The 21,642-nt window shown below is 41.7% G+C and overlaps 2 protein-coding genes across 4 annotated transcripts; one reads left to right on the top strand and one right to left on the bottom strand.

Moving 5' to 3' along the window:
• The first annotated feature begins 42 nt into the window (after positions 1-42).
• On the top strand, positions 43-3,637 carry glrx (glutaredoxin (thioltransferase)). The gene is made up of 3 exons (XM_028405554.1): positions 43-273; positions 1,072-1,206; positions 3,179-3,637. Exons 1-2 carry the CDS (start codon positions 67-69, stop codon positions 1,183-1,185), a joined length of 321 nt encoding a protein of 106 aa, XP_028261355.1. The 5' UTR covers positions 43-66; the 3' UTR covers positions 1,186-1,206; positions 3,179-3,637.
• rhobtb3 (Rho related BTB domain containing 3) lies at positions 1,587-21,507 on the bottom strand. Of its 3 annotated transcripts, XM_028405495.1 has the most exons (13): positions 21,366-21,507; positions 20,896-21,124; positions 19,862-20,054; positions 17,158-17,315; positions 16,769-16,877; positions 14,175-14,370; positions 13,852-14,048; positions 9,375-9,484; positions 8,026-8,131; positions 7,238-7,411; positions 4,386-4,552; positions 4,049-4,145; positions 1,587-3,318 (listed from the first exon to the last, which is right to left on the bottom strand). In XM_028405495.1, coding segments are annotated over exons 1-13 (1,857 nt in total). In that variant the 5' UTR covers positions 21,368-21,507; the 3' UTR covers positions 1,587-3,199. The 3 variants fall into 3 exon arrangements, 2 of the variants coding, with proteins under 2 accessions (XP_028261296.1, XP_028261297.1); XM_028405496.1 differs by lacking the exon at positions 4,386-4,552 and having other exon boundaries at positions 3,187-3,318; XR_003670599.1 differs by lacking the exon at positions 1,587-3,318 and having other exon boundaries at positions 4,386-4,548.
• Positions 21,508-21,642: the final 135 nt, after the last annotated feature.

Here is a 21,642-nt window from a genome sequence, read left to right as displayed (position 1 = left end):
AAAATAAGTGAATATAAGCAGAGTACTCTTGTTTCACTTTCACTTCACTCCACCCAGCAGCTCAAAATGGCGGAACAATTCGTAAAGGATAAAATCAAAGGCGACAAAGTTGTCCTGTTTATCAAACCTACATGTACTTACTGCGTCTTGGCCCAGGAGATTTTAGCCAAATATAAGATCAAAGCGGAATGTCTGGAGAAGGTTGATATCAGCGACATGGGCAACATGAGCGACATTCAGGACTGTTTGCTGAAAAAAACTGGAGCCCGCACGGTAAACTCACACATTACTGTCAAGCTTCTTCACACAAGACAGGTGTTTATGAGTACAGAAAACATTTAGCCCCTGTAATGAGAGCCTAAACATTATTCATTATAGATTTAGTTGAAGTCTGAACAACAGTGGTAGCCGTCTTATGTTTCCGTGATAAATACATTTTAATTTTCCCGTGAATGAGGCTGGTGAGATCAAACTGGGAAGTGGCAGAAACAAAGTGTGTGTGTGTGTGTGTGTTAGAAACTGCACTCCCCCCACTGGTCGCAAGTCTGTGTTATAAGTACTGGTTATATACTGGTAACTCCTTCCTGAGAGTATTAATGTCCTTGTTACTACCCTGCATTAAAAGCAGCATTTTACTTTTGAAATGGGTTAAGATGGATCTTATTTGTAAGGATACTATTATCATTTTCTCTTCGTTTAATGCTACTATATAAATATTTTAATTAATTTGAAATGTATTCAAACAAAAAGGAGGCAGTTCTGTCGCAAAGGCCTGGAAGTCCACGTCAGATCAGTGGGCTCAGCTGGGATGCCTCACAAATTTATAATGCAAGACCAAATTGTTGTATAGTGTCCTTTACAAGTCACCTGACCTCTAGTACAGATTAACCAGACCTTAAAGATCATAGGCCTACTGGGATCACTGATGATCAGGTTTGAGTTAGTATGTAATTTAAAAAGAAATGGGGCAAATACTAAAAGTCTTCTAAGAAATTCTGAATATGATGTTCATTGTCAATTCTTTGCACAAGAGTGAAAATCAGCTGCTGCATCTTTGTTTTTATAATCCAGGTCCCCCGGGTGTTCATCGGTGAGGAGTGTGTTGGAGGAGGCAGTGATGTGGCGGCTCTGCATCACGGCGATAAGCTGCAGGGCATGCTGGAGAAAATTGGCGTCCTGGAGTGATGTGTTGTTCCAGTCTTCCAGGTACACAACACTGCACACACTCTCATGATGTGTCTACTTTTCAAAATGATATGCACATAAATCTTATAAAGTGAAAGCTAGTAGTCTGGCTGGGTAAGAAGGGAGGGTGTTACTGTTGTTGGTGTTACTGAGACCACCTGCTGTGGGAAGAGACAAGGAGGGTCGGGAGGATGTTTCTGGTAATGCTGTGTTCAACAGAGTACTCTTGCTGCCTTCGTTAATCTTTGGGTGGATGGTCGTTTGCAGGCTAGACCAGTGCGGGCGACATTGAAGCCACACAGGTCTGGCCCACAGGCCTAGCAGGTCTGCTTTAAATGGTACAATAACACCGATTTTCAGTTTGTCTCTCACACAAACAGCATGCAGTGTAGACATTGATGAAATGTTCATTCCAAAACATGTCTTTATTTAAAGTTAGACGCCATGTTATGTACAGGCTGTACAGCAGTGGCCCGGTGGAGCCTGACGTGTGTCTCCACACACTGGGGGCACTTTGTTTCACAGCCCAAAGTTTCACCTGCTATTTTATTACCAAAACTTTGACTGCTGCTGTGAAGCAGCAGGTTACCGTTACTAACCCCACTTCTTTAAATCAAGAATTCCTGACCCTTGTATGTAAATAGCAGTGAAACATTTGACTGTAAAGTAGTGCATCCCTTGTCTCTATTCTAAATGTAAAAAAAAAAAATCGTAACATCCACATACAGTGTAGTTTACAAAAATAATTGCAGCACCAGTAAATCATAATCTCATTATGATTAAAAACAGCCACTCAAATAAAAATAAATATTGTGTATCCACTCAGAGGCATTGAGGTTTTTCTGTACTAATTAAAGTTCATGATATGGTGGCTTCTTCTACATCTGTGTACCACATCTGTGAATGCTACAAAAGGCTTTTTGCCTTTTTGTGACACACAGATCATTGTTATTATTATTATCATTATTATTATTATTAGTAGTAGTAGTAGTACATTATTGCAAACAGATGAGGAATCATTTTAACACTGCAAAGAAAATGTCACGTACAATAAATAAAACTATAAAATACACTGATTATTGTTGTAGGTGTGTACAGAGCACACACTAGTTTAGTTTGAGGATGTAATTTCAAGCCTTTATTTTTTAAGTGAAAGTGAAATGGCCTCATTTGACACAGATTACGATCAAAATATATTCTATCTGGCATGATAATAAAATTAGTCTCTTACTCATGGTGCATTATAAATGTGAAAGAATCTAATAAAAGATCATAATTAAATTGGTCTTGCTTATATGCTAAACTGAGCATCTGATATATTACAGATTTAAGTGAGAGTGGTAATGCTACCAGCAACCCTACCAGTGAAACGCTGATTGAGGCTCGAGTTATTTAATTCAAAGAAATGCTGCATATAAACATGTCACAGGTGCATCGTGAACCATCACAGGTTTGATTCCTGATGGAGCAGTCCAGCATACAGACAGACAGACACTGTATCGTAAAGAGGAGTTCTCCTCAGCACTGTTTTCTTCCTCATCATTCAACCTGAAGTCACATTACCCGTTAATGTAGCTTGAAACAGTTTTCACATGAACCAACACGTGTGTGAGCATTTGATATCTGTATTCATATTGCAACCAGTGTTCATCTTTGAATTCCATTTTATTTCTTTGACAGCCTCTGGCCACACAGTCATTTGAAAATCACATGGGGTTTTTAAGATCAGTCATTTTGTATTGCCCTCAATGCAAGAGTCATTATGGAAGGGACACCAGTCATTCCCCTGGGGGGGGAGAGGCGTGTTGCAGCAGTGTGTGTGTGTGTGTGTGTGTGTGTGTGTCACTGCTTGAGTCTTAGAACCTTGTCCTCAGTCAGCCTACATCAGGATAGACCTTCTCTTTCCCAATATGCTGATGACCATCCACACCTGTGGTTATATTTTTTTGTCTTTGGCTCTCTCCCTCGCTTCCCCCCCATCCCTCTCTCACAGGGTTTTGCTGTCCAGGAGTGATCACATAACTATGCAGCGGGACTTGCGTAGTTTGCGTCTGCGGCGCTGGTACTCGCTGAGCTCCTGCAAGTAGCCTCTGGATGGCCAGCGTAGCCTCTCCACCTGCTCACGCTCTTCTTCTGGAACACGTACAAAGACATAACAGATCAGATCTATTGTAAACACAACTACAGGATGTTATGAAGAAAAAAAACACATTACAGCAAGATTTAGTGCACTTGGCAGATACTCAGAGATAAACATAAACCAATAAATCTTTGGCCTGTTTCCATGAACGCAGCCAACAAGGATGAAATATCAGATACCATTTCAAGCAGCTCAAGACAAGTGTATTTAGCTGTTCTGGCTTTAGTTTTTTCCCTTTAGTACCTTTCCAGTGTCCTTAAATGAGTCTCTTGTGTGTGTAATGATGACAATAAAATGTGCCCCTCCTCTGCAGTGTTCATCTTTTCAATCAGCTTCTATTACTATTCCAGGTGTTGCTCTTTGGAAGGACTGACAGAGGGATTAGATATAACCCAATTCTAACCTTATAGTCACACAATATGGAGACATTATTCTGAGGGTTTGCAAACCCCACAGTATAATGTAAATACATGCTTACATCTTTTGCTACATGGCAGCACAGCATAAATTACAGAGGTCCTTACACAGACCCAACACCATGTTTGATTCCTGATCCCGCCTTGTGCAACCTAGCTCGTCTTCTTCAGACTACGTAGTTGTCAACACAGTGTTCTATTACATGACAACCTCACAGAGCTGGAAATGAGATCATCATAGATGCATAATAAATTTATATATATATATATATATATATATATATAATAATTAAAAGTTGGCACTGACCCGAAAGCTCCAGGAAGTCAGGTTTATGACTGAAGATCAGGTAGTTGTTGGCAATGAAGTGGAGGAGCCAGATATACAGCTGTTCTGCATTGTGGCACTGAGAATCAACAGAAACGTACAGTGTGTGAAAAAAGTGTGCTTAAGATTACCATCTGCTGCCTGTCCAAAGATAAGACATCCACCCTAAAAAAACACTACACTGGACAATCTGGAAAAAGCTGGATTTATTAAAGACAATTACATTTGATGAAGTAGCAGCCACATGATCCTGTGTTTCCTGCCCGTCTGTTCTCACTTTATCTCTTTACACCCACACACACTCCAAAGTTGTACTGACCTTTGCTCTGCGGAGCAGCCGAACCACACTTATGCCTGTCGATGCCAGCTCTCTGCTGGGCATGCTCTGAAGATAAGCGCACACGCAGACCTCACACAGGTGCTGCAGCCGTTTCACCTGGTACATCTCGGCACAAACCAGCACAGCCATGGCCTGCAGCACACTGGCTGGACACAAAAACACACACAGCGCTGTCTGACATGCTGTATTACACATACAACAGACAACAGACGGTTAATCTGAAGCAGGTAGGACTCAAAAATACTCCCTAAAGGTACAATTTAGTTTGAATGTTCCAAAGATGAATTACTGTGATTACTGTGCAAACAGCTACATATGTTAACCATTTTCTATTTTAACCACAAGTACAATTTGCTGAACAAAATCCAATGATTAGTCTCTCAGGCCAGGGAATTTTAAGCCAAACATATTTGATATTAACTTCAGACTGTCTTTGTATTTCTACAGCATACAGAGACAGCAATGATATGGTTGAATGCTTGGATGCCTCAATGTCTTACTACCTTTCAGTGCTTTGTTTTGGTTTCAAGCACCATTATTTTAAATGTGTTGGTTCACCATCCCATTCACCTTTGCTACTGAACACAGGAAGCTGCCCAGCATACAAAGTCAGAGCCGACACTGCACCTGGTTTAAATGAGTGTCATATTTTTCTAGATGTTTATGTGTTATGCTGGGAAAACAGGGAGCTAGGGAAAAAGACAACCTCTAAAAATTACACTATTTTGTCATAGTTGGAATAGATACTGATGAATAGGTCATATAAAAACATTATTTTCATAAAGAGTACAATATGTCAAGTGGCCTCAGAACAACTGTCAGATTTCTTTTTGTGATATAATATCTGCAGCCATCAGTACCGTCTTTGCACAATGTTAACATTTGTGTCACATGTTATCATCTAATGGGTGTAATCTCAGCTGCCAGTGATTTAAATAGAGCCGAATAGTAAAAATAAAATCACTATGAATATAAATTATTTTAATTCATTAATTACCCATTGCTCTTTCTCTTGCTGTGAAACCGCCCACTTACGTGCAACAAATGTCAAACACGCGCTGCCAATCCCTTCATATAATGTCAAAATGTCAAATCAAATTAGCCCCGTTTCAGCTGTCATTTCCGTCAAACACCAGCCTCAGCATCCTTCACTTCCCCGTACATGTGCTGCATGCGGCTCTGAGACACTGCTGCACTGTCAGCTGAGCAGCAGCAACATGGAGCGTCTCTTTAATTTGACAGCACAGCATTGGTGTGTACTGTCATATTAATATTAGGCATTATTTAGCTGAATGAACTGCTCTGATAGCACCCCTGCTTTGATTTCACACCCTTGGTTTTTTTTGTGTTGCCACTGGTGGAGTTACCTTGTCATGACCTTGAGTGCTTAGCTCTTGCATAACTGTACAGTGGCTGCAGCGTCTGAGGCTGTTTCATGGCTTTTATTTCCTGCTCCCATGACTCAACATAACACTGTATCTCTGGAAACAGCTTGCTTATCCCACCTGTATCTTGAATCTTTCATTTTTTTATCAAAACATATCTCATGCCACAAAATAATAACATTGACAGCTGCTAGGAGCTGGTCATCCACAGCTGGAAGCTATGCATTGTCTGTTCAGCAGCTTTGTTACATAATACTGCAGGGTCACACGTTTTTTTCCGTGTGAATGGGTTAAAAGGCATAAATGCAACAGATGCAATGCTGCAATTATCAGAAAAAAAACACACACACACAGACAACATCCAAAGCAGATACAATCATCAGAGCTAAGCAACTGTCCACTGTACAGGGGCAGAAAAACATGAACAGAAAACACAACAAAAAGCCTTAATGGAACTTACATTTGACTTGAAAAGCTTCATAATAAAATAGCTTTCTAAATGTTCTTTGCTTTGACTATCATAGCACTGAGTCTATATATATAAACCAAACTGGACAATAGCCTATAGTTCTTAATCATTGACTAAACAACAAGCTGAATGCATCTAAAAGCTGCAAAGAGCTGCAGGCTGGATGTTGATTTTCAATGGGATCAGCAGTATCAGCACATTAACAGGGAGGTAAAAATCTAAAAACTCTCCCTGATGCATCTATTAGGTTGTACATACACCTCAGACGTAGATTCATTCTATGCTTGTTATGTACTCCATCACCAAAGAGAATTATCAGCACTAATTACTTTGAAAAAGTGGCACACAGCGTGTCAGATAGTGGCAGAGGGGAACAACAACAACAACAACACGTCTGGGGCTGTAATTTAGCACCATGAAAAGCTGATGAAGCCGTGATGCCACTAAAACTAATTTAATTTTAAGCTTAGTGCGATTCTTCAGAGACTGACACTGGCAGCATGGTGCAGTCACACAGATGGTTGATGGGACTTGTCATCTGCGCTTTTGTTTTGGACTACGTGTTAGTGACCGAAAGGAAAACACTGATGGAGCTCCATCAAGTGTTTACAGATTGGTTAACAGAGCTTATTTCTGCAATGCATTAAAAAGACATCAGAAGTCCATTGTTCTTTTGTCAATGTGTCATGGATGAGATGCATGCTATACAAAGCAACGTTCATCCCACAAATCAAACACACTTCTATTTAAAATCGTTGTTTCTCTATTAAACCGCCATCCTTTTGCTGAACACCCCAGCTGGCACTGAGTGAGAGTCCACACAGGAAGACAAACAACCACTCACAATCACACATACAGGCCAAACAACCTAATTCAAACCATTCATTAAACTCTGTTTTTAGTTACAATGATTGATCAGTGGTTACACTGCATACTGTGGTGGAGTCCACACTCAGGGTTGTTTGTAGTAAACTCACCAGGACAGCAGGAGTCAGTGTAGAGGTACTCCAGGAAGGACAGGAAGGTGTCTGAGGAGACACCGTGGATGGGCACCACTCGACTGCGGGCCTCCGCATACTTCCCACTGAACATGGCAGCCATGACGTCACAACGGGCCACTAGCACTGCACGGTGAGCTGGTAATACACTACCTAATGCAAGCACACACACAACATTCAAAATAAAAACATTATTATTATAACATTAACATGATTTTTATTTTGATAAACACTAAATCAAAGTGACAATGGGCCATTTACGTTGAATGATATGTAAAGCCTGGCCTGCAATCCTGACATAATTACTGTCATTAAGTGTCATTAACACTGTCTCCACACACTACATCAGCAAATTTACATAAACGATAACAGATATATAATATACACTACTATCCTCGTTGACCTCCAGGAGTTTAACTTACCGCTCAGAGGTGCACGGGGAAGAAGAGCTCGGGGCAGTTTTTATGAGATAAATATTGATTGGGAGAGATTTTCGGGGCAACATTTCTCTGTTTAATAGAGAAATGCTAAATGCAGCTCATGGAAAAGCTTTTGTTGAAATAAAACATGACAGGAAAGGAAGAGAGCCCATCCCTTTGACCGTTTTATCTTATTTTGTCTCCAAATGGATGACCAGGCCGGGGGACTGAGATCATAATTCAATCACAGCTAATAAAATGTGACCTTCCTCGTCTGTGTGACGATGCATGCATTTGTTAAAAGTGCGTGTGTGTGTGTGTGCGTGTCACGGATCAGCATGAACTCACCTTGCACCATGAAGATGACATCAGAGTAGAGAGGAGAGTTGAAGAGGTTGACAAGGGTCTGGGGGCCGAGCTGAGCTGCCCGTGCACTCGGTGTATCCCTGGGGCCCTACACACACAAAGAGAGAGAGAGGGGGGGGGGGGGGGCAAAAGAATCGGACACAGATAGTTAACATTCCTCTGCTGCATGTCAGGTACTTGTTACCAGCACAATTGCCATTCTGTGCATCATTCCTGCCTCCTCCATGGAATACCAACAGTCTCTCTGCCAGTTTTGCTTAGTGCTACCCAAATATACTTGAACTGCAATGCCAAGAACAACATGATGGAAATGGACAACACTGAGAACAGAGTGGGAACCAGACAGTTGTCCAAACTGTCAATTATCAACATTCATTTTTTACAATGAACGTTTGATACAATATTGTGTTCTATACTGCATGTGTGCAACATACAGTCCAGCACACTGAACATGTAGGCCGAGTTCATTCATTTTTGGTGGAGTGTACGTGCACATACGTGAGCATCATCAAAGCATTCCATTACCATTACGTGACCTTTTCTCAGTCAACCAAAGCACAAAGAACCGTATTTTCTCACACAGCTGTGCTGCAGGGAGAGAGCTCAACAAACACTCTTTTCAGTGGCAACAGGGTCAAGCTCCTTTTGAAAATTGATGGAGAACTTATGGAAAGATATTTTCAGCTGGTCTCACAGAGTCAGACGACCCGGAGGTGTTTGCAGAGAACAGGATCAAATCATGACAGGACATTAGGGTGTCTCATCGTGTTAGAGTAGCCCAGCCGTCTCAGTGTGTCAGCTCGTCTCCACACCGCCTCAGGTAGCAAACCTAGTTCCATCCAGATGTGTTGGTAGACCATGCATGGTGCCAAAGGTCTGTCAGATGCAGCCATGGCATAACTCCGGATCCCTCTGCCTGTTACACGTGTTTTTACTAAACATATTACAGATATGATGCTGCAGTTTTTAACCCAGTGTTTATGGCTGATGTGAGCGTGAAGTCCAAAACATCCTGTGCTGTGCTTTTGCTCCTCAGAGAGCATCTCTTGTTTATTCTGTGCTAATTCCCACAGTATCTCAGATGTGATTACAGAGCACTAATTATGTAAATATGCTAATTATAGGCATATTATTACAGCACTGTTTCTAAAGGTCCTGTTAATGAAGGCACTCTAACAACACAAAACGTGTTTATACATTCAAATAGCAGATTTTCAGCACATTAAAGCTATTTAACCTCTTCTGTCAGGCAGGGCTACATATGCATATCATACAGAAAAATATAGATATAAAAGTTTGTGAGTGAAAACACGTGATATCACAGCTCTCACCCTCTCTCTGCCGATTAGGGATCTTATGCGCTCCATAAGTTGTGCCACAGCTAGCGAATTCTTCAACTTCTCTTCTAGGGCCTCCTGGAAGTGCTCCCACTCCCACGCTCCTACAAAACAACCACAAACACACCGATTCTATGGATCTGCAACAGTACAGTTTATACAAACAAGCAGGCAAACTATTTTCTAGCTGGCACTGTGCTCTGACCACCCACATACCTTACACTGAACATTCGGGGCCTTTTTTTGTCAAAATTGCTATGTTCTAAAATTTGTCTGTTTATGTAATCTCGGTGGGACACAATGTCCTCAAATTCCTTTGAGGACATCTTTAGCTGATGCTCACAGTGTCTAAATGACGACATTAAGCCAGCAATGTTTACCATCTCAGTTCAGCATATTTACATTTAGTACTAATTAGGATGTGTAGCTGAGGCTGATGGGAAATCTCATTAGCTTTATAGGTATAAACAAAAGAATTTGATCATTTCACTTGATGAGACATAATTGGTGCTAAGTGATTAGATGAGCGTTTACAATTCAACAGCACACGAGACATTTAAGGGGACAATATTGTGCTCAGAATTTAATGTTTGAATTTTGGGCATTTAAAATAATAATGTTTTGTTGTTCAGCACATTTTTTTTAAATTGTGACTGTCTTCGTTCCTCTCTGAAAAGATGTTATTTTTGGTCATTTTCTGGAATGTGTATTAGCGCAGTTGTGTCAAACAGAACACTGGGAAAGCCCAAAACTCATAATATGGTCTTTTTTAAAAAAAGGACAGAAATGTGAAGCTCATGGTGACACTGCAGATAAAATAAGGGCAGTTACTTATGCCATTATGAGTTAACATGTAGAAACTACTGCACTTGTCTGCATAAAGGTTTATCAGTCATATTTCAGCCTGAACCTAAGCAGCTAAATGACTCAACATGTTGAATTTAAAGTTCCTTGTGTCACACCTCTAGCTAAGCTTAAAATAATCTATATACAGTAAACAAAAGAATACCAAACATTTGGGACGTAACAGCACTGCTACATAAAGACTGACAGACAAAAAACACAAGCCTTTCATCCTGCCTCATCAAAGAGAAAACATCTAAGACGCACTGTGCATTCCTGCAGCCTGACTGGGGTGCTGCACTCTGTCTCACTGGGACATAAACAGACTGTCAGGGGAAGAAGGAACTGGACCAGGCAGCATTTACCTCATCATTAGTTCATAATGATGGCATTTGGGGGGATTACCTCAATGCGCAGCGCAGGATAATGACACTGCACAGTGCAGAGACCTCAAACGCTGGCTGGCAGAGAGATTAACTCAGGAGCTGTAGAGCTGATATATGATGCCAGTCAGGCACCAAAAACATAACAAAACACACATCCACAAAAAATAAGAGTGCAAGAGGCAAAAGCTGGAAAATGATCATTAATGCTCACAAATAAGTTTCCATGTTGTATTTGTTCCTCACCTGCCTACACATAAATAAACAAATTCAGAGGGAACAGTTCAAGGACACAGCAGCCTGTTTATGTTCAGTTCTGCTGCAAGAACATCAAAAACATTTATTTTTCACATTTCACAGCAATAAGATAAGTCACACCTAGAGGGACAACTGGTCTGCTTTCTGAAATATAAAGTAACACATGTACTGCACATGTTGAACATACAAAAACACACAATACCAACTAAGTGACAAATTCAATAATTCAGCAGCACACTACACAAGGAGACAGAGTCTCACAGTGTTAACATCACACAAGCAAAGTCATGGCCTCTGTGACTGTCCGCACACAGTCACAGTGGCAAAAAAAACCCAGAGCATAATAAATCTGTGTTTACTGAAACCAGAAACTGTTTTGTATATTTGCTCCGGTAAAGCCTATAAAATGAGCTCCGACTGACAAACAAGTACACCTAAATGGCAACAGAAGATATTGGTCCCATCTCTAAAAAGGCAGAGTGCAGCCTGCCGTAGATTTACTGCTAATGAACGTGTGTGAATGTGTGTTTCTGTGGCCAGGGATGGCACCCATTTACATCTGATTAGCCAATTCAAGAAAATGTATTAACACATACTGTGTGTGTGTGTATATATGTGAGGTCAGCTGCTTTAAATGTGCAGTCAGACCAACCATGTTGGAGGTCAGCATTAGTCATTTTTTCACACAAGGCTAAGCAGCATTTCCCTGCAGTGTTTAATGAAAATGTGACATTGGTACTCCTCTCAGCACATGCACACATATTCTTCTGTCTGCTATTCTCTTCAAACCACACACACACACACACACACACATTAACTGTATGCTCCAGTGCCAAGCCCGTCATCATCATGTTATCTTGCAAAATTAAAAAAAAGCACCACCTTAATTTTTCGTCCTCCTCTTCCTGTATCACACCACCTTAATTTTTCACTCTGCTAACTAATTTCTACCCCTCACAGTCATATCTTCAACTTTCCTTACTAAAAGGACAAATACACTCACAACCACTAGCATATGTGTGCAGGAAAACACAATCTCTGTCTTTCAACTGCTAGCTTTCTTATTGTTATTCATACAGTCACTCACAGAGAATCAGCCTAACCCTATAATCTTCTTCCCTTCTCCACTCATCCTTCCCCAAAGCGCGCACACACACACACACACACCTTTAGTGTGTAGTGCTGCTCACATTCATGCTAACAGGCAACCATAAATAAGATGTTAGCATAGCTTTTTTGCCATGGGGACTGTTGCATGATACACAGCCTGTGCTGGCATGCATGGGCTCTGCATTCTAACATGCAGCACAGCCCTGCAGACTATAAACCACAGAGAGGATTTTCTGATGCCTCTTTAACCAGGCTTCATAGACAGCTGTGCCATGATTCACAGTGTGTGCAGCTTTATCTTCGTTTGTGCCTGCATGCAACTGTACACTCGTTAGGCGAAGCTAATATATGTGACAGTCTTAGTTAGCATCATTTGTAGATGTAAATATGAGGCACTGTATGAGAGTCAGAGTCTATTAACTAATCCCATTAGCCATCCAAATGATGGACAGTCAGGGATTTCAATGGCTTCCCCCATCATGCATCAGTCACTTCCTAACTGATTTCCATAATGTTCAATGGAACTAAGCTAAGCAGAGACAAAGGAAAGACAAAGGGACACGAGGCAGTTAAGTACACACACAGGTGTACGAACATACTGTTATAAAAATAAATGATCAGGTCCAAGATTAAAATACTACAGTTGCTTACTACCAAGCACTTTTAGTGTGACTGATTTCTGTTCCTCTGCATAATGGAACTTTGGACAAGTCCCAGCAGCAGGCAAACTGCCTTCTGCTGCCAGGGGACATTAATCATCACATCTAAATTATTAGAAAAAGAGTAACTGCTCTTTGGGAATGGATTTCCCAACCTGCCGGTGTCAGTCCAGCTTCTTTTGGCTGTGCCTAAAGTTTGTGTCTAACAAAACAGGAAGCGCCAAGGCTGAAACACAGGCCTTGGTAACATAAGATAAAGGAAATAACTGAATTTTCCAAGTGCACATCATCTCCCAGTGATCATATGAAATGACTGCGCTGTCCTTGGCGAGGACGGCTCAGCACTGTTTTTGTAGATACTTTTGTTGTTTCTGATTTCCACTCTCTGTTTGTCTGTGCATCTGATTCGGGTGCCAGAATGTCAGTTTGGGCAACTTCATCCTTGTGATATCACAGGGTTTTAATCAGAAGGGAAGCATTCTCTCTTCTGTGTTGGAGCCCTGTTAATGCAATTCAGGATGATTCAGCATTTAATATAGTAATAATTTAGCAGCATCAGTACTAGCATTCACTTCAGACTAACTCACCTCCTCACCACAGACTATGTCAGTCACTAGTTTGTTACTAATTTTTAGTTGTAAACTGAAGTTTTGTCGACTACTAGTGAGCAAACAGATTGCAGCCTCATATTAATATCAACACATGCAGCTGATTAGTCAATCAATCGTGGCTAATAATGAGGGCATGTGAATTTACACATAGCTTCGAGTCACACTAAATTATCATTTGTTGCCTTGAAATTTTTAACAATAATTACTGATTATTAACCTGATGTGCCAGATGGTTTGTTACACAGAGCCATCTGGTAAGTCGCCCTTGCAAACAAATTACAAAGGACGAGAAGGTTGCTGGGTGGAGCATCTATTAGAAAACCAATTAGATCACTCCTTACTGTCATCATTACACCTAAAACACGCCTCACAGGATGCTGATGTACTTTCAATGGTAATTGTAATGAGCATAAGCCGACACGCCAAAAAAAATACCTTATTCCCTCTACAGATCAAAATGTCATACAAATCTCAGGTTGTTTTCACCATCAGAGCAGTCAATTACAGTTCAAGAGGGATAAAAGGGTTTAAAGGACATGAGAGAAATTTTCTAAAACAGCAGATTCAATGGCAGTTGTATCAGAGCTGTGTGTCGTTTGAGCTTCACCTCTGTAAATGAACATGAGAGTCTCCCACAGGCACATACAAAGCAGGGGGTCCTTCACCACAAGACGAGTGAGCCGTCCTGTCATGTGTCCTTCTGATCTTGGCATGTCATCAATAATGCCCCCATCCCAGGTGGAGAGCAGCGAATGGGGGCCTCCGTCCCGCTCTCTGCAAACACACCGCGACTGTGGACGGTCCCTGTCCAGCAAGAGATGAGCCAAATTAGAAGTTAGCGGAAACAGCCAAGCTCCTGCTGGCTACAGGCTCAGGTGGTAAAATCGCTTATTAAGCTGCATCCTGAATATATGTTAATATCTTTCATACCTTGTCTTGGGCCCCAGGAGCAGTTGTCTGAAGTAGGGGCTGACAGCACACAGCACAGCCGCGTGAGCCCACCCCAGCTCTTTCCCAGAATCCCCAGCGTAAAACGCCACATCGGCGAACTGCACGCCACGCTCCAGCAACCACTGCATGTCCTGGGAGAAGCTGGACTCCTCTACGCGGATAGGAGGAAGACGAGCTAAACAGAAATGGGGGAAGTTTCAGAAAAGATGAATAAAAAAGAAAAAGTCAATAAGTTGAGCTAATTATTGCAAAAACTCTGCATAAATCAAAAAGTAAGTGAGAAATACCACCATCTCTGTTATGTTCAAAGCCTCTCGGGCATGATGTAATACATACTTCTGGTACTCATTTTACTTTAATCTACCTTATAATAGTCATTTCTGCTCATTTTGGCAATGAATTTGGACAAGACAGAGAGAAATAAGCTGTAAACAGCTAAGAGAATTAGTTCGACAGCAATAGGGTAGTGAGACCTTTTCACAGAGAGCAGAGAGAAACCAGTCTTATGTTGTGCCCTGCACTGTTGCTCAAGTTAGAAGAAACGCTTCCAGATATGTTTGTCTTTGCACTGATGACAGCCCTGAAAAGAGTCAAGCTCAGTAACAAAAATATTGTCATGTCATTCTTGTCTAAAGCAGATCTGTAGCTGCCCTTGAGTAACTGACACTTAATGACAATCTTTGCTTAGTAAATTCAGGGATAAAGCATCAGAGCAGCGCATGTCTCAGAACATGTTTTAATATAAGGGTAATGTTTAAAGAAGATACAGAAAAATTCTGGTCCAGCAGTTACTACTAATAACTTGCTGCAAAAGGAGCCTACATTAAAAAACCTTAAAAGAAGAGAACTGAAAAGCCTGTATGAAAAAAAACAACCCAGAAAGAACGCTTTCATAGAAATGAAGGAGAGGAAAACTGTGCTTTGTGATTCATGTATTCATGAAGTCAGATTAATAAAAAGTGAAAAAGCATTGAGCAGGAGAGAGCAGGAAGAAGAGGGGGGGCTGCTGCACAAATCACTGTCCTATTATGTTCTTATTCATGCTTAATACACACACACACTGCACCTTCCAGCACCTCATCTTCGTTTGTTTTAAATGGCAGCTCTGGTTTGGCCCTGGAACCCGTGCTGTTCCTGAATCAGTGCATGTCATATTTAATGTAAGCTACACCATAAGCAGAGTTAAATAGTGCTGGAGAGGCACCAATAAATCCACCGGCATGTTCTGCCATTCTTTTGGCAGGACTTAAAGCTGTCAGTAGCTGCTTCAAATTTAAACACGCACTAGTCAGATCAATAATTAACAGTAGTTTTTACAGGGCAGTGTGTGATGAATGTGTTCAGGTGTTACCTTCTGGAGGAGTAGGACTACACAGCAGGTGGACTTTTAAAATAAAATGATTACAAAGATGTATTTGTGCTCCCAGCCAAGTTCATTTTAATTATCTTCCATCAGATTCAACACACAGAAAGCTTTCAGTCTGCAGTACAAGTAGCAGTCAACTGCAGATTTACTCTGACAATCATTCCACCACTTAGGGTACAGCCTAACAAGTGAAATATTAAGATATTAAGAGCGGCAGAAATGCAGCTATCAAGCTTTTTCCTTTTCTACAATAATCATATTTACTGTGTCTAAACCATTTGCTGCGTATAAATATTTGTAATTTCTGTAAGTTTTAGTCTCTTTTGATTAGCAGGCTCCTTTATCTCCTCATTATTACAGCTTTTTGTTCTGCAGAATCTGATAGGCTTAGAGGGAAACGTGATTAATTCGCTATAAATCTGCCAGCAGCCAAGATTGCTGCTTGAAACGAAAAACTTTCAACATGAGTGGCTCATTCTGAAGCGTAATTAAAATGTTATCTGCATTTCAAATGAAATGATAAAAATGAAATTCTAAAAATAAACTGTTTTTGATGTGGTTATTTGACACACCTGAGCAATAATATAAAAAAACTCAGCTTAAGATAGATAGAAAAAATTATAGGATGCAATTGAATTGCAAGGAATTATTGTCATTTGTGAAGCTTGAAAATAATAATGCAAATTATGAAACTTAATTGATAATTTGTTGCATCCTAATGCAAATTATTTAAAGCTAAAATATTAACCAAACTGACAAAAAAAAAGAAGAGTAGCAGGGTCGTTACTGACAAAGTGCGATTGTCTAAATGTCAATGTGAGGTGCTGAAGTTATTGTTGCTGCTCAATGGAGCTCATTCTGTAATTGATTCAAATGCCACTGAATAAAAGTAGTGTACCTAGCTCTTTGTCTCTCTTTGTATTTCCAGTATGGAACAGGGATTATTGATCCAGACAAACCTTTGTGCTCAGCTCTTTTTATGGCTATGTAAGCTCAAGAACAATCCAGTCAGTCCGTTCAATGTTAGGAGCAATAAAAAGAGAGGAGCTGTCATTACCAACAGAAAAAAGAAGCAGCTAATTCAGAAACAATTATTAAAATAAAATAAAAAAAATAAAATGATGATTCTGTTTTTATGAACCAGCATAAACAAACACACGCCAGTTGTTATTAGGCAGCAGTGTCACTCATTAAAAGTATTTCTGACCTGGTTGTTCTAAGTGAGGGGGGCGAAGCTCGTTCACTTTATTTCCTCTCCTCTTCTCCGGCCTCTCTTTGGCTTTGTGTTTTAGACACTGAATCATGAAGTACTCCAGCTGCACAATACAGAAGAAATTCAAAGGCACAAAAACTGGCATGTTACAGCATTGATTCTTTGCTTTGGAAATGACTTCCTGGGAACCCTTGTCATTGTCTCCTCTGAAAACTATGTACTATACCAATCTGGAACAATGAGTTAATGTATGCTTTTTGTGAGTATTTGAAACACACATAGAAAAACATTGATCATCATGGGATGCTGGCTCATAAACCACACTCATCTACTTTAGGTAAAACTTGGTTCTTTGATTCCTGTATTTTGTCATCATCACTTACCACGCTGCCAAAGTAGCGGCCCACAAAGACGTGGTTAAGCGACGGCAGCTCCAGATAGGTGGCCCCCAGGTCCCGGGACAGCTGCAGACCTTCACTGTGAGGTACACAGCTGCTCCAGTCAGAGGCACACAGTGGACACGTACAAGGAGGGCCTTCATCTGAACACAGAGGAGGACTAAGATGAAGTAATGCACACTGTGTACACAACAACATAATCTAATAAATAGTTTATGTGGGCATATCAAGAGCAGGATGTGAGTTATTGATATTGCATTAGGCTTTTTAGAAAGCATGAGCCCAGTGTCAATTGGACAGCTAATGCTGGAGAAATGACTGAGTGAATAGACCACCATGACACATCCCATTTGTACTTATACTACAATGTCCTCTATAATAGGTTATAATAAAATAGGAATAGACCAGGAATGTGTCTGTGTGGTCACTGTGATCTTTGACCTCTGACCACCAATATCCACTGGTTTCTGAACAAATGCTTTCAGTGTGTTACAGATTTTTCAAGAAGGAATCCATGTGACTTCACTGTGACCCTGACCTTTGACACTTGTACTGACTTTGACTACACTAACTCAAGGCTGACATGAGACAGTAGCCACTGTCACCATGGTTTAAAGCCACTGACACACAAAGAACCCCCCTATTCCACTCTCCTCTCGCTCATTCACGGTACTTAAAACAAAGCCAGCGTAATGGTGACAGCATGCCGCCTTGGACAATCAGAGGTGTGCTTGTGTCAACTGTTCTATGAAGTGTTCTGCTGGGCTGGTTCACATTCACACAGCGGTCGAGCCACCTCTGATGCAGGCATAACAGAGGTGCAAGAAAATGCTTCGCTGTTCCACCTCAGTGCATTTTGCACACAGAGAGGTGCGTTGAAGGAACGGTACTGCAACAACCAGGCTGCAGATTGTGTTTACCAAGATGGGGCAGATAAAGTCACAGTAACCTTGACCTTTGACCCATGACCAACATATTGTGATATTTTTTAAAGAACATTTTGAATGAGTCTCATCAATATCAGATCAGAACAGACAGAAATTTGACCTCAAGCCACAGCTACAGCTGGAGCATCGAAAGAAAAGTGTTCTTAAAATTCCTTACTGAAATAACATCAGTATCACTGACTGCTTTATAGCTGCTAGTTACCCCACAACAAAAAAAGCATACGAACCAGATGCAACAGCCACATGTGGTTTTTATGATGTGGATTAACCCTACTTCCAAAATCCTACACTCTTTCTCTGGGTCAACGTGCAGACAGCCATTTTTATACTGTGCACACATTCTTCTTTTGTTTGTTTTGTTGTGCTTGCCAATTTTGTTACCTGAAGAGCAAAACGATTGTTGTCTAGGCTGCAATCTGCACAGCAGAGATGCAAAGTTAACAGGATTACAGTTAGATCATATAAATGTGTAAAATCTGCAGGGGCATCTTTTACATGGACCAGCTGTACTGTGTCGTGTGTGCATGCGGACCGCAGAGACACAATCACACTGGAAATTAGAGGTATTATCTTGAAGGAGAAAAAAAGACTGCACTAAGGAGGAGGGAGGACGGCAGCAATAAGTGGGATATACAGCTAAGTGCCAAAGTATTTGATAACTCATACCGCTAATAACCTAAAGGCATTACACAGAGACAAAGCTTGGCTGTGTGTGTGGCAAAGCATCTGTGTGTGTGTGAGCATCTGACAGGCAGTGACTGAGCTTATCAGTGGTATATTTGTGTCAGAGTGTACGTGCATGCCCTTGGATAAATCTGTCTGTGCTCCTCCGTTCATCACTGGATGCGTGAATGGCTGCGTTAATGCACGTATGGTAGTGCTCTCTGCCACAGCTGTGCCTTAGGTGGTCTAAAGTGAAGCAGTAGGAAGCGCTCCGAGCAGAGAGCCGTCACTCTCTGCAGTCATGCGGGGATAGCATGAAAATACTCACGGCAGCCTCAAACAAAAAAACACACACACACACACAAACAAAGGCTCAGGTCTACAGCGACCCACTCTTTTCTCTCCTCCTCCTCTCTTTCAGGCAGAGACTTGATTTACACTGTGATCATTCTGCAGCAGCGCTCTGACAGGATCTCAAAGTATGTTGAGTAGACAAGCTAAAAATACAACCACAGCTTGTTTACAGAATCTCGTTCCAACAGGGGTCAATGTGTGTGTGAAAAACACATGCAGACTCGCTGAGGTGCCAGGATACTCTACATGTATGTTAATGCCTAATATGCTAAGCAGCCTGCAGTAAAGCTACACCCAAGCCTTAATCCTACTTAAACAACATAGGACTGCTGTGGTGCACTTTAAACCCATGGTGATAAACTTGCAAGGTTTTTGTTCTCAACAAAAAATATTAGAACTTGTGATGTTTTTGCTTTGGTGCATTTCCTGCAGGGAGGCATGTGAGCCGGCAGCCTGAAGGCAGCCAAGAGGAGATTTAATCATGAGCATCCTCCTCATTCCTGGGAGGACACACTAGAGGACACAAGACTCAGTGATTTAACTCACTTAACAAAAAGAAAATTATATTTTACTGAAACCATAATCAGCAACCCTTAATACCAGAATACCAAGTGGAGTGGCTAAAAGAAGACGTGTTTGGTTTTTGGTTGCTCTCAAGACTCCACACAACAACGACAAACTGTCATCAGCTGGCAACTAAAACACAGACACAAATCCATGCTCACCATTCAGCCGCGCTCCGACAGCAACAAGGATGACAGGCACACCCCAGTGCCTCAGGAGTGGGCGGAGTCTTGGGGCATAGCCATTCCTCACCTGCTGGAAGGCCAGCTTGTCTGTGACTGAATATTTAATGACCAAGATGTCCGCCTGCTCAAGAACTTTCCGTACACTGGCCCAGTCGCTGTCCAACAAGTCCTGGAAAGGCAAGGAAAGAATGGCAGCTATGAACAGAGTGAGATCAGAGAGTCCATACCTCCCGTGAGTCTTACCCTACATAACCCTTCCCCTCCTAAGAATAAAATACCTCAGAGTGGCTTCCTCTTAGGACTTTACCCCCAAGGACCTGTGTGAAGCTAGTTGCTCTAAACCAACCTGATTCCACTCATTAAGCAAGGACAAAAAAACACTTCAGAAAGCTTGGAGCAATTTGAATAGAAGAGGACAAAGAGACAGAGAATTAGACTGACAGACTTTCCCAGCAACACCCCTGACAGAGTCGACAGCTCTATAATAGGCACACAGAACGCTACAAAAATCATAACAGAGCTTTCATTTCACATTTATATGCTATTAGGAACAAAAGTTCTTTTTTGTGTGCAGTGCATGTGAACATAGCGTCCTCCTAAGAATAGAGACATTTTTTATAAAGCCTGCAATCAGCGCTGAAAGGAAAGTGCCCTTGGAAGTGTTGTATGTCTACTGAGAGACAGGAACAGCCTGAAAAGTAAACAGCACATCAGTGAAGTGATGCACAGCCTCACACAATGACAATGCTCTGGTAAAATTGCATCACTTTTTACGACATGTTTTGCCATCCTCGCCTGTCAAAGCACTCCTAAATGTCTGATCTGTCACCACGTATGCTGAGATGATCATGAAGACACAAATGCGGGAAAAAGAGTGAAGGGGAAAAAACTGCATAAGATCACACCTAAATGAGTCATAATTAACTAACCACAGGTTCCTCTGTTTTCCTCAGCTTGATCACACACACACACACAGATTTGAAAACACACACACACCATCTGTCTCTTACCCAGCTGGGACAATCCCGAACCACAACAGTGACATCTCCAAACACACGTGAGGTGTATTCCATGAAGGCCGGGTTATGCAGACTGTTCTCCAGGTCGCAGGGTCCCACCAACGCCTCGTGACCCAGGTAGCTCCACAGCAAGCCTCCCTGCAGCTGCCCCTGGCCCATGATCTCCTCCCCCGGCCCCACACTGGGGCACTCGCTGCCAAGAGCCACGATGTGGATGGACCTGTGGGTGAATGGTAGCAATATGGTACCTTATTATTCATGTCTGTCACGGAGACAGTGCATCACATAAGCTCGCCAAGGCCTTTAATAGACCTGACCTGAGTGGGAATGGTGGTGAAATAAATCAGACAAATGTCGGTGTTGTATTTGTGTTTACCAAGCTGTGACATACAACAAAACAAACAACCGGGAGCCACGTCTCCACACGCGTCTTAATGAGTTGCAGCTTCAGAGGAACTTACATTGTAGTCACCGCGGCTTTTATTCCGCTGCTCTACGCTATGGAACCCGTTTTCCCTCACGGTGCGTCTTCACGCCAGGCTGCAGTCTTCAGGCTCGCTTTTCCGCAATGAGCCGCGGCTCCGTTCCGTCGTTAATCCCTTTCATCGGTAGCTGGCCCCCCAGGAGCCCGGCTGCAGGGCAGTTTCGCACTCACTCGCATTTCCCCGTCTCGTTATTCATTCATAAAAGCGGAGCAACGATAGCCCACCGTCCCGAACCGACCGCAGAGGCGCACCG

This window comes from Parambassis ranga, chromosome 5 (genome assembly GCF_900634625.1).
Source record: "Parambassis ranga chromosome 5, fParRan2.1, whole genome shotgun sequence".
In the NCBI taxonomy this organism is placed as follows: domain Eukaryota; kingdom Metazoa; phylum Chordata; class Actinopteri; family Ambassidae; genus Parambassis; species Parambassis ranga.
The sequence above is the reverse complement of the archived record's forward strand: the minus strand, read 5'-3'. Positions and strand labels throughout refer to the sequence as shown.